Source organism: Urocitellus parryii, chromosome 6 (genome assembly GCF_045843805.1).
Source record: "Urocitellus parryii isolate mUroPar1 chromosome 6, mUroPar1.hap1, whole genome shotgun sequence".
Classification (NCBI taxonomy): domain Eukaryota; kingdom Metazoa; phylum Chordata; class Mammalia; order Rodentia; family Sciuridae; genus Urocitellus; species Urocitellus parryii.
Window position 1 is genome coordinate 117,292,056 of NC_135536.1, and position 13,037 is coordinate 117,305,092.

Below are 13,037 nucleotides of genomic sequence, written 5' to 3' on the forward strand. Positions count from 1 at the left end.
CTCCCACCAGCCCCATGGCACAGGCCACTTGCCAACCTGGCCTCCCCACCATTCCACGGCCGTCCCCGATGCTGAATCTCCCAGCCAGCCTGCCGATCACCAGGAGCATACTGCCATCCACCGTGGGATCAGCGTCTACCCGTGCAGGGCACAGAGAGCCAACCGCCTTCACCGCCTTCTCCGCTTGCCTGCCCAACTATATCGTGCCCCCATGTGGACTTCCTTTCCCCCTGCTGCCCAGGCTACCACCTCTACCACCACAGGGCCTCCTAGCCATCCTACCAATGCCCAGGAGTGTCCTCCCTGTCTGCGGAGAGCCATCAGCCCATCCCGCCAGGTGTGCAGGTCCCTGCAATCCCGCTGCCGCTCCCTCAGGGGTTCCCGCCATTTAGCTCAGTGGCTCCGAAATATCTTTGCCCTCCCTCGCTCCTACGCGGATTCCCAATTTAATGCCTCTTCCATAAGAGGCCCACAGGGAGGCCAAGCACCCCAGACTTTTAGAACAAGAGTTCCCCCCAGGGATTGTGGCAGAGCTCCCATGGAGAATCCCCAAGTCCAAGTCCCAACTGGAAGTTCCTCCAACTTCATTCCCATTTTCCCACCCTCCCAAGAGGCCCCCCACCAGCCTAGGCCTGGATACCCCTAAGACAGACCTCTGAGAGCCCTGAGTGCCTCCCTCCTCTATAGCTGCTGGCCACCCCACTCCCAACTTTGCAGCCAGACCTCCTGCCTTCACCAGCCCACGTACCTAAAGGCCTGCAGAGTAGACATGGGTTAATTCCCAATCAAGGAAGAGACCAAGGAATAAACGGACCTCTGGGTAAGGAGACGAGGCCCCCGTGACTGAAGGGACACTGAAGGCATTGCTGAGATTGGGGCTACCCTTCCTCACAGGCCTCTTTGCCCAAGAGGGGAGTTCTCTTGCCCTTTGTACCTTCCTGTGTCCCAAGCCCCATCTCCATCCCCTACCCAAGCCTGTCCCCTGAGCCTCTGCCAGGATCTGAGCCCCTGTGTGCAGGGACTGTGTCTATCCCAAGACCTGGCAGATGTGGCTGCTTAATAAATTCTTGCTGAATGATCATCCTTGCGAACCCTTATTCCATGACCATCAGATTCCCTGGTGGGTTGAGCTATTCCCTGCAGGTGGTTTTGTCTCCTTCCTGCAGAAAACTTGGTTCTCAGAACTCCAGGGATACTACATTCCTTCTTCCTCCCACACTCCGCAGCATCAGAGGTGGGAGGTGGGGCAAGGCCCTGGACTGTCCCAGTCCCACCACGTGGTAAGACCCCCCTGTGACACCGAGGAACAATTCAGGGGGTGTACCCAACTTTCCCTGCCTCAGACATCCACCCCCCACCCCTCTAGAGGGAAGATGTGAGCATCTGCCACCTAGATTTCTTCCTCCACTCGGTTCCTACCTTCTTACTGAGTATCTTCAACATCCCTCACCCTGCCCTTTGCTACAGCCTCTCAAGGGTCTTCACCTCACTTCACTTTAGCTACCAAACCTGTGGCCATATCACGTACCTTACCACTGCCAAGAACCACCGACTGGTCCACTCAGACTACAGTCTCAGGTTCCTTGAGCCCTTGGTCCTGACTGCCAGCACCATCCTCTTTCAGTCATTCTTCATCAGCATCAGGATCTCAGATCCCAGTTCACAGGACCTGCTTTTAGGCCTGCCCCGCTGAAATAGCCCTGGTAGGATTCAGGAGCTTGCTGCCTCTTTGCTGCCCCCTGAAGGCAAGATTTGTTGGAGAAAAGACACCCAGAGAGGAAAAATGCAAAGGATGGTGTCCAGCCTCTGAGGGCCCCTTGATGCTCCTCCACGTCACCCTCCTGCTTGCCACCACAACTCCCTACCACCACTTCTCTAGGCTTCATCCTGACCCTCACTTTCAGCTGGTGAGTGTACTCTGCTACAGAGAGAAGCTCTCTGATGGCCTAGGAATGGTGGACATCTTGCTACCTAATTGCAGATTTATCCGACCCTGTCACATCGCTTCACCTGTCCTTTTTGTTAGGGTGGCGGGGCTGTCTGCCTGCCTCTAGGATTCACCTTGTGTCCTGGCCCAGCTCCCTAGAGCCTCACTCCATCTTCTCATCCTCATCTCTCCATCTTTTGATGCTTTCACTTCTTTCTGAACTCAACACCTGGGGACACGTCCTGCCCATCTCCACTTCCCCTCCCCTTGTTTAGGGTTCATGCTTCTTCCTCACCCCACTTCTCTGTGCCTCCCTGCCATGCCAGTGAACCCTACCCACTGGCACCAGGGAATCCCCTGCCTATGAGTGCAGTGGTCCCTTCAATCCTGGGTATCCTTGACCAGCATCAGCGGTTTCCTTCTGCTGCTGTGGGTACTCCATTCTTGAGTGTCTACATTCTTGTAACGTTGGCATTCTTCCAGCTTTGGTTTTAACCCTCTTTATTTGGTCTGCACATTCTCACGATGATCTCAGCTGTACCATGATTCCAATTACCGCTCTGGGGTAGCTAAGGCCCAGTCTGCTCCTGCTGCCACCTTAGTGTGTCCAGTGGCCTTGAACAGATCAACTAGGGTGCAGTAGAGGTACCCCAGCCTCATCCTCTCTTCTTTCCTCTCCAAGGAGTGTCCTACCCTCTGACCCCAGAGCCACCCAGAACCCCTCCTTTTTTATTATTCCTCACATCCAGCTAATGTTTGAGTCTTGTCTTTCCATGGGCCATATTCCTGATACCTGGGAGATTTTTTCCACCCTGTGATCTTGATAAGGTTAAAGCTACCACTGACCTTAGGTAGAAGTAGAAGCCCAAGGAAGAAAAGACGGAGAAGAGGATGGTGATGCCAGTAGCCTCACCACATATCCTGGAGAGTTGCTGAGGAACTGAATCCAGTAATATGTGGGGGCAGAGAGGGAAGAAAGGCATCCATCCAGCCCCAGCTATTCACAAGGAGTCAGTGGGGTTAATCAGGTTGGAGGGATAAGTATATTTTGAGTTATGAAGTGAAAAACCAGAAGCCTGCTGGCTTTAGAGCTGGACCGGAGATATGGGAGAGAGCCAGATGCCCATTGCTTTTGCATGTATAATCTTTAGAAATACTTAAAAATAAATTAATCATTACAGGAGTCCCAAACTTTCAAATATATATGTAGTATTTAAAACACCAAGAACAAATTAAATCCCCTTTGTGTATTTCTCACCCATTTTCATGGTCCCTTCCAGACCCCTAGTGATCCTAGGGCACCTTCAGTATCTCCAATGCAAGTTCCCACTCCCCAGAGCAAGGGATTAGGGGCTCTAGAGGGCCCCATTCCTATGTCCTCCCCATCTGCAGCCTTTATCCAGCCTTACAGTGTGTGAGAGTTGTAGAATACTGGCCTGCTGAAGCTGCACATTTTCCAAGTGTCCCTGGGATGAGGAGGGACTCTGCATGGACTTCGGCTGTGTATGTTGCTGGACTTTGCCCTTATGGGACTTGGGTGAGAAACTTTGAGCAAAGAGGAATGTTCCAGAAAGAGTTCATCCCTGCTGGAGGAGGGAGTGGGATACAGTCATGGGGTGGAGGGCCAGGCCTGCTGTGGGATGAGGACTGTTTAAAAACTGCAAGGGTGGGTCAGCAAGACCTCTAACAGGGCCCTTCTTTTAGTACATAAAGCAGCACAAGATAGATGTTCTCATCTACTTTTGTGACAGATGACTGGCTCCAGTGCCTCAGTGGCAGCAGCAGAACCAAATGGAAATAGGAGGGGCTTGGCCTAGGGGTGGCCTGTGTTAGCCATGGCAGTGGTGACCAGCAGAGGAAGGGAGGCCTGTGGGAAGCAGCTGGTCCAGAGGAGGGCCATGATGCTGATGAGTGTGCATATCAGGAAAAAAAAAAAAAAGGACCTGAGTGCTTGGCTGAGAAGGTGAGAGCCACATTTGCTGCAGGGCAGTGTTGCCTTCACAGGGGCCAGAGCAGCAAGTGGAAGGGCTGCAGAGGCCACAGGCTAGCCAATGGGATGACCCAAGTTCATAGAAATATGTGTGTCTTACCAAAATGATCCCAGCTGTGGCTGAAGCTTGGGTGCTTAGAAAGTTGGGAGGTCAGGGACTATTGCTAAGCATTAATGTCAGACACTAGATCCCTTTAGGAGGCTGGATGCTGACTGTCAAAGAATTTGGCTCATGTCTGGCTGATGGCCAAACATGAAATGAATCTGAAGTTAGGCCAGTGGTTCTCAAGCTTGGGAGTTTTAGCAACTACAGATTGCTGGGTCCCACCTCCAGATGTTCTAATTCCATTAGTCTAGGGCACAGCCTGGGCTTCAGAGTTTTTCAATGCTACTAATGCTTAGCCAAAGTCAAGGGACACTGAATTGGGGGATTCAATTGTACATATGTGCCCTGAATGGACTCATACTGGGTATAATACATCAGGCATCTTCTGAGTAAATCTCCTAAACTTTTGGAAGCTCCAGTGTCAACCCATCACTTCCCACGAGCACCCTTGGTATGGCAGACAGACCTGCCATATGAATTGGAGTGCAGCTGACCCACTCCAGCTTGAGATCTGTGATGAGGAGGAGTGAGGTAGACACAGCTGGTGAGCCACATTGCAAGTCTACCCTAGTTGCTTTTATATTCTGAAAATGTCCTGGATCCCATGTGGCTCCATCTGAGTGGTTTTGCTTTCACTAACCAAGTATAATAATAATAATAATAATAATAATAATAAATGCCTTCCAGTATGTACTTGCCTCTTTCAGAAAATAGTAAAGGGAATCAATTTATGACCCCTACCAGCACTTCTGCAATTCCTCCTCCCCTTACTCCCACTCCAGAGTTCATCATTTTTCCTTCTCTGGTCCTCACCCATGGACAGGCACCTCTTTTCTCTACCCCACTGCCTTCTTTCCCCCTTTTGCTTTCCCCTCCAGGCAAACCTTTACCAAGGACTATCTGCTCCGTGCACCCCTGCCCTCACACCCAGCTTTGTGATTTGTGGAATAAAGAATTTGAGGAGTGGGGCCTGAAAGGTGGGGCAGGAGAGTTTCCCTTAGTGAGCAGGGAGGGAAAGATGTCTGGTGCCAGGCCTTCTAGGTGCTGATTGCCCTTCTGGTGGCCCTGAGACTTTAGAAAAGTCTTGCTTAAAATGCCAGGTTTCAGCACAACCCTGCTGTGCTGCTCGGAATGAAGAGGAGCAGGGGGGATTGAGAGTTTATAGCTGGATGGATTTAATGCAAGGCATTCCTGTGGGACCAGTCCTTCTTTACTGGTCTCACGCCATACTTTATAGCAATCCCTCAAGAGGAACAGTGGAGGAGGAGGTGTCAGGGCTGAAAGTTCCCGCCTTTCCTCCACTGACAAGTTCAGGGAAGGGAGTGTCCTGTTAGTGAGGAACCAGCTGTGTTCCCTTAGGGAAGCAGCTTCAGTTCACTCAAGACAAAGCACAGTTCCATGTCTACAACAATGAGAAGCTCTAAATGAGATTCTGGTGGCATCCCTGAATGACCTGCTGTGAAGACAGGGAAGGAGGTCCAAAGGTACTGCTGTGTGGTTCTCTTCTCTGGAGAGCCCTCTTCTTGGAAGACAGCTTTGAAGGTGAGAAGCCTGACGGAAGGAATGAGCCAGGTGGAAGTGCTCAGAGCCATCAAGGAGCATTTGCAGTTATGTTTGGAGCAAAAGGAAGAATGGAGACAAGAAAACCCAATGTGCCATATCAGTGGGTGGCAGAATGGACTCATCCAGGGAAACAGCTCCTCAACCGTTGGCAAGAGGGAACTAAGGCTTGGGAAAGACCTGGCGAGAGCAACCCAGCTCCTTCCACCAGCCCAAGCAGGACAGCACCACCCCTCAAGGGCCTTGATTGCCCAAGAAAGGCAAGAAGGCAGAGTCTAAAGTCTCCCAGCTAGCAACCTGGAGGACCCCTCAAAGAAGGGTCCCTACAAAAGGAGAAAGCAGTATGGTGGGATCACTCAGCAAGATGTCAAATCAGCCTTTGACCATGCGGCCGAGCAAGGATGCAGAGATACAGGTATTTGGCAAGTGCTCCTCAGATCCTTAGATGTAAAAAGGCAAAACCAGTTCTAGATGCATCCATAATGATGTCTACTTCTGTCAGTGACTGGAGACAAGTTGGAGAGCCTGGTGTGAGGCCATGAAATGCAAACGGAGTAAAAAGCAGTTACTCTGAGGAAAATCCACTCCATTTTTACTTGCTTGTGGGCAGTAATGATTTTTCTCTTGGCTGAAGTTTGTGGAAAACAAATGTTTCACCTAGACAGTGGAGGAGTCCTGGGAATGTGCTAATTGACTCCTAGGCCAAGAATTAACCACAGCCCAAAGTAAATAGAGCTCCAAGTGACACCAACTCCATTGACAAGCCAGAGTTAGTACATAAGTACATGAGGACTTTTGTGGGCTCTGTCCCAGTAGTGCCCTCAGCTGATTCTGAAACAGTGGCCATGCCACTTCTTGGTCCCTGACTAATATCCACAGGTGGCATTCACAGGACATTCACCAAAGACAAGACATCTGGGTTTGGCAGTCATGCACATGACAAGCAATTAACTCCTTTTTTTTTTTTTTTTTTTTTTAGTATTCCTTAGTTGTCAATGGACCTTTATTTCATTAATTTGTATGTGGTGGTGAGAATCGAACCCAGTGCCTCACACATGCTAGGCAAGCGCTCTACCACTAAGCCAAACCCCAGGCCCCAATTAACTCCTTTTTATCACCAGAGGCTACACCCGCTTGTAGTCCCAGCTTCTTAGAAAAATCTCTGGAGCCCTTTCCACCTCCTCAGGATCCTCACCTTGGGGCCTTTCAGACAGTGTTCCAGCCAGGGCTGACATTGGTGCTGGACAGCAGAATTTCAAATGCCAAGCCCAAGACACCCAGGTTCCTCTGTGCAGCTGGGGCTTAGATGCTGTAAGATAAGTGGTCTCCAAGCTCCAAGGCTCTGGGCTCCCCCCACTGCCCTCTCACTGCCTGGGACCTATGTGTCCACCTAGATGTGATGTTTAGGAGGCTGAGCAGTTCTCTCTCTCCCCTTGTGTAGGACACTGGGATCTCAGCTGGCTTTGGGGACAAGGAAAACCAGGTTTCTGGCCCCTTCTGAAAAATTTCCTTGGGTTCCATATGAAGCTCCTTCCTGTCCCAAGTTTGTGATGTTTCTTCTGAGTCTGTGCAGGGAGATGAAATTAGTAGCAGATAGCTCAGGTTCTGCCCACTAGGGAAGGTCATCCTTTCCCTGAATCTCCACGAGCAGCACAACTTGCCCACACACACTTAAATCTTCTCATACTTGTACATGCTTATATCCACACAGGTCCACAGATTCATGCCCCTTGTGCACACACACTTATGCTTGACACTCAAGCTCATTTCCACACATCCATAGCTATGCACATGCTTGATTGCCTGCATGAGCTCCCCACCCCACCCCACATACTCTTTCCCTAAGGCAGGTGCCCTGATTCACACTTATGGCTCTCACATGTGACACACCCAGTTCACACTCTCTCTCTCTCTCTCTCTCTCTCTCTCTCACACACACACACACACACACACACTTAAACACATTGTCCTGAACTTACATTCCCCAAACGTGCCCTCCCTCATGTGCACACAGAGGCCCTGGCAAGTGCCCACACTTGCTCCTGGTCATATGCTCACCTTGCCAGTTCCCTCCTTAAGGCCTCTGAACCCCTGACCTGTTGGTTTTTCTGTGTTGCAGTCTTCCCGAGAGCTGGATGACAGCAGCAGCGAGTCCAGTGACCTCCAGCTGGAGGGCCCCAGCTCCCTCAGGGTCCTGGACGAGAGCCTCGCCGACCCCCGAGCAGAAGACAGGCCCCTGGTTTTCTTTGACCTCAAGATTGACAATGAAAGTGGGTTCTTCTGAAGCCACCTCCACCCCTGTCTAGCTTAGTCTTTGAGTCTCCAAGAAAAGTGTAGGCAGAGCTCTCAGTGAGACCCAGGCCAGCCCGAGCTCAGCCACAGTGATGGCAGCCACAGTGGACAGAGCTCTTTGGCTCCCCTGTTGTCACACATGCATGGCTTGGCGGTCTGAACAGGTCATCTGCCTGGAACAATACTTGCATTTGGGAGGGAGGCATGTTCCTCCATGAGTTCACCTCTGACCAGACCGTCTCTTAGAGCCAGGGGACACCCTTCTAAACAGTGTGTTTCATTGATGAGATATTACTAACCTTCGAGACCTTGGCTATGGCTGTACATTTCTGAGTACCAGGCCCATCCCACAGATGGAGGCACAGGGAGGCAGAGTCAAGGTCACAGATCCTATGACCCCTTTTCTCAGAAGCCCTTTGTTCTCCTTCCCCTTCATGCTTTCCCTGGCTCCGTAATGCCCCTCTTGAAGCCAGAAGCCCTGGGCCCTGCCCTGCAGCATGGACTTGACATTGGGGCTAGAAGCAGCAGGTGTTTTCATGGTAGAGGAAAGTCATTTACATACTTCTGTAGGAGGCCATGGTCCCAGGGGACTATGCTGGGCAGTTCTGCTGTCTGTGCTCTGGGGAGCCTCAGTTAAGTGACTGATGGGATTGGAGGCAGGAGTGTGGAGTGAGGGGCTGGGAAGAAACAGTCTGGGGTCACAGAGGCCGATAGAAAACAGACAGGAGGAATCTGGGTCCCGAGGATTTGGCCAACTCTGCTATGGGTGGTATGGGGAAGAGCTAGATCCCCAGGTGAACAAGGTGGAGCTGCCTACCTGACCTCTGTCGCATCAGAACCAGGTCCAACCTGCATCTGGAGGCCAGTTTTTGGTTCCTGCCAGCAGGCCCCAAGGTGGGATCTCTAAATGGTGGGTTGATAGCCCCTTGATGTCCCCCTGCACCAGCCCTCCAGTGCTCCTGGGGCCTCACCCTGCCCTTCTCTCCTGCCCAGCCCAGAAGATTAGCCAGCTGGCAGCTGTGAACCGGGAAAGCAAGTTCCGTGTGCTCATCCAGCCCGAGGCCTTCAGCATCTACTCCAAGGCCGTCTCCCTGGAGGTGGGGCTGCAGCACTTCCTCAGTTTCCTCAGCTCCATGCGCCGCCCCATCTTGGCCTGCTATAAGCTGTGGGGGCCTGGCCTCCCCAACTTCTTCCAGGCCCTGGAGGACATTAACAGGCTGTGGGAATTCCAGGAGGCCATCTCGGGCTTCCTGGCTGCGCTGCCTCTCATCCGGGAGCGCGTGCCAGGGGCCAGAAGCTTTAAACTCAAGAGCCTGGCTAAGACCTACCTAGCAAGAAACATGAGTGAGCGCAGTGCCCTGGCCGCCGTGCTGGCCATGCGTGACCTGTGCCGCCTCCTTGAGGTCTCTCCAGGCCCGCAGCTGGCCCAGCACGTCTACCCCTTCAGTAGCCTGCAGTGCTTCGCCTCCCTGCAGCCTCTGGTTCAGGCAGCCGTCCTGCCCCGGGCTGAAGCCCGCCTCCTGGCCCTGCACAATGTGAGCTTCCTGGAGCTGCTGACCACACATCGCAGTGACCCTCAGCGGGGCCTGAAGAAGTTCAGCCACTACCTGAGCCTGCAGACCACCTCATCACCCTCAGCCCAGCCTGCTTTCAACCTGCAGGCCCTGAGCACCTATTTGGAAGGTCTGTTGGAGGGCCCGGCCTTGGCACAGGCAGAAGGCAGCTCCACACCTCTCACTGGCCACAGCTTGGCAGAAAAGGCCAAGCAGAGCTGAGAGGAGGGGATGACTGGCATAGGGTCTCTGGTAGGCAGAGAGGGAGGGGGTCCCTGAACCAGGCCCCACCTATCACAGCATTCCCAACTGCTGGTACTTAGTACTCAGTCACCATTTGGTCCAGAATCACTTCCCTTTCTCTGGGACCAAATTCCTCCTCTCTAAAAACCTCTCTAAAAAGAGGCAAAGCATTTACCCCTAACCAGCCCCAGACACCCCAATCCCCAGGCCTCTCTCTCCAGGAGCCAGAATCAGGAAGGTCCTGAGGGAAGAAGCCATGACCTCTGGGCTCTCTAAGTGGCCCTCCTATTGCCCCAACTATTCCACCTTCCTGACCCACAGTCGCTGCCCCAAGGGATCTGCTGATTGTTCCCACAGATGGCCATCTATGATGACACTGGCAGCAACACCAGTAGCCCCATGGGTATCCAAAGTGCCTTTCAAACTAAACCTCTCCTGAATCTGGGTTCTCCCAGCCTCTACATGCCTGGAGGCCAGCTCTCTCTTCACTTCCTTTTTGAAGCATTTCCATCCCAAGAGGGCCTCAGATCAGCAGAGAGAGCTAGAAGCCATTTCTCTACCTTCTTGTAGTCTGACCCTTCAAAACTTGCTTCCTTCCTCCCAGCCTTGAAAATGCCTTCCTTGCATCATAGCTTCACTCTTTGGTCCTCAGGCCATCAGACCCCCACCTCAACATGGCCCTTGACCTTCCCTGTGCTGCCCCACCTTGAGCCCTCCCCAGCAATGTCCCAAGGGATGTCCCTAGCTCCACCTGAGGCATTGCTACCCCCCTGAGAACTTCTTGGAAATGTGGATCTGTGGGCTGTATTTCAGGCTTGCAGAATCAGGATCTCTGGGGCTGGGTCCAGCAATCTGTTTCAACAGGTGATCCTAGTGCATGCTCAAGTCTGAGAACACCCGCTCTGATAGACACTCCTCCAGGGGGAAGCAGTATGGCATGGCTAAGAAAGTCCTGTCTCTGTCTCTGACCATGTGCATTGAATGTGACTAAGAAGAGGCCTCTTTTGGAACTCTAGTGTCCCCATCTGTGAAATGGGCCAATAGGCCTGCATGGCCTCAGAACTCCCATCCAGCTCTGCCATCCTGGGTTTTTAGGCATGAATAGCAGTTCTCTGGGGGTAGTGGATAAGAGGTGTTCTCATCCTTGAACCCTAGCTCCCATCCTAAGCCTTTGGATGCCCAGCTCATGGTCACACCAGAGGTCAGTATCAGAATACAGGGAGGTCAGGACCATCCCCACTGACAAGCAGAACTACTGTGCCTTCCCCAGCCTCCCCCTGTTCCTTTCCTCCTCCCTGGCTCCTGGCTCCTGGCATGCTTCCAGACAGCCCAGGCCTCCAAACTCCATGGCTGATGGACTTTGGTGAAGTCTTGTGTGCCCGTGCCTCAGGCCCACCCAATAGGTACCCTGAAGACCCCCTAAGGCATTCCATAGGAATTTGTTCCCATCATACTGGCTCTAACAGTGAAAACTGCACCTAAAATAAGATCACAATATTAGCCTATTAAATCTTTTTCTGAACAGGCCAATGGATGAAGGTGGAGAAGGGAGGCAGGGACCCCAGCCTGGCTGTTCTGACCCTCTTGGCAGATGGCAAGGCCATCTGGGGCCACTTCTCATTTTTGCCTTCAGCCTAGCCTTGGGCTGGGCAGGCCCAGTCCCACCATGCTTGCTTACAATAAAGGGACACTGCCCTTTTGCCACTGTCACAACCTTTAATAAAGATGTGAATCTGAGGAAAAGCCTGATCACAAACTGCTAAGTCCATCTCAGAGGAGCCATTGAGATACCTTTTCCCTGGGAAGAGGGGTTCTCCCAGGCATAGGTGAGCAGGCATTAGCCCAGCACATTTGTGCTTTGAGGGATCTTTCAGGGCTTGAATGTGAAACCCCTATTGCAAGTAGGGAATCCAGGATAAGCTTGCCTCAGGATCATTTCCAAAGGGGAAAGCCATGTGAAGGGATAGAGGCACCAACTTCAAGAATTACCTCCTTGCCCAGTGAGGTGACACAAACCTTTCATTCCTAGTAGCACATACACACACACACACACTCTGAATGAGATCTGGGACAAAATGGACAACTGGAGCCATGAGGTCTGAGGGAACCAAGAAGAACAGGGGGCCTATCTTGGGGGATCAGGGCAATAGGTGGCTCTGTGCTCCTGACACACCAAATGGGAGACAGGCCTGAGACAAGCCTTCCTATGACAACTCAGCCCAGCCCTGCCTCAGGGCCTCCTCTAAGAACCAAGGGCTCATGCTTCAGTGAAGTTCGCTTAAAAATCTGCTTAAATCCCAGCCCCAACCTTGTTCATCCTTCCACCTGTACAACTCCTAGCTGCTACCCCGACCCTTGGTGCTACTGTTCTCCCATCCTGCACCTTTTTTTTTTTTGAATTTTTTAATATTTTATTTTTTAGTTCTCAGCGGACAACAACATCTTTGTTGGTATGTGGTGCTGAGGATCGAACCCGGGCCGCACGCATGCCAGGCGAGCGTGCTTGAGCCACATCCCCAGCCCTGCACCCTTTCTTACTGAACCTGCCCTGCCCAGACAACTCTACACCTCAAAGTTTGACCTTCACTCCACTCCTCCCAGCAGACCCCTAGATCCTAGATCCTAGCTCTTCCTTTGGCCTCAGTTTGACTCCACCCCACTCCCCCACATGTGTCCTTCTCACCTTGCTTCACTCTACAAAATTAAGGGAACACTATAGCTAGTAAGCGTCCAACCAGAGAGAGGTAGGATACTGTGAACCTGTCCAGCAGAGCAAGGCTAGGGCTGTTCGCAGGCTCTGCCAGCAGAGGGCGCTGCAGCCTACCCGTCTGGTAGGAGGCTGCGGCCAGGCGTGGGTGGAAAATGCGCTGACAGGCTAAGCTGAAATAGCTCAGCCTTTCTAAAGTGCCACGCACACTTAGAGGACGGTGGGAGAAAACTTTAAGTAGCGGGTGCATGGAGAGCAGTGTCAAAATGTTAAACATTTTATATTTGTTTTAACATCTTTTTGAAACACTAAAACCAACCTATCAAAACTATGATTTCTGAGAGAGTTGCTCAAGCGCTAATGTGGGATTCTTTCAAGATCCACTTAGGACAGATACCAAATGACTGCAAGCTCAGAGGTGACACAAGGACCGCAACACTGTGACAATGGAAATGAGTGACCTAAGTTTGGGAAATTCTGAGTTACCAGTGGAATTAGGATAAGGGCTACAGGAGAGAGAGAGGGAGAGAGAGAGAGAGCCGGAGCTCTAAGGTTAGGGCCCCAGGTTAGATCAGGGCAAGGATGGGGTGGGTTAGGAACCTGGGTGAGGGGCTGAAGGGCCTATCTTGGGGTGCTAGGGTAGGATGTAGGTTTAGATC

The 13,037-nt window shown here is 52.1% G+C and overlaps 1 protein-coding gene across 1 annotated transcript in view; it reads left to right on the forward strand.

The window, feature by feature from the left end:
* Positions 1-11,330, forward strand: part of Pml (PML nuclear body scaffold) — a 39,304-nt gene extending 27,974 nt beyond the window's left edge. The window contains exons 8-9 of the mRNA XM_026387823.2: positions 7,703-7,853; positions 8,869-11,330. Of these exons, the coding sequence (XP_026243608.1) occupies positions 7,703-7,853; positions 8,869-9,650 (933 nt within the window). The 3' untranslated portion in view covers positions 9,651-11,330. The remainder of the gene's footprint in view (positions 1-7,702; positions 7,854-8,868) is intronic.
* Positions 11,331-13,037: the final 1,707 nt, after the last annotated feature.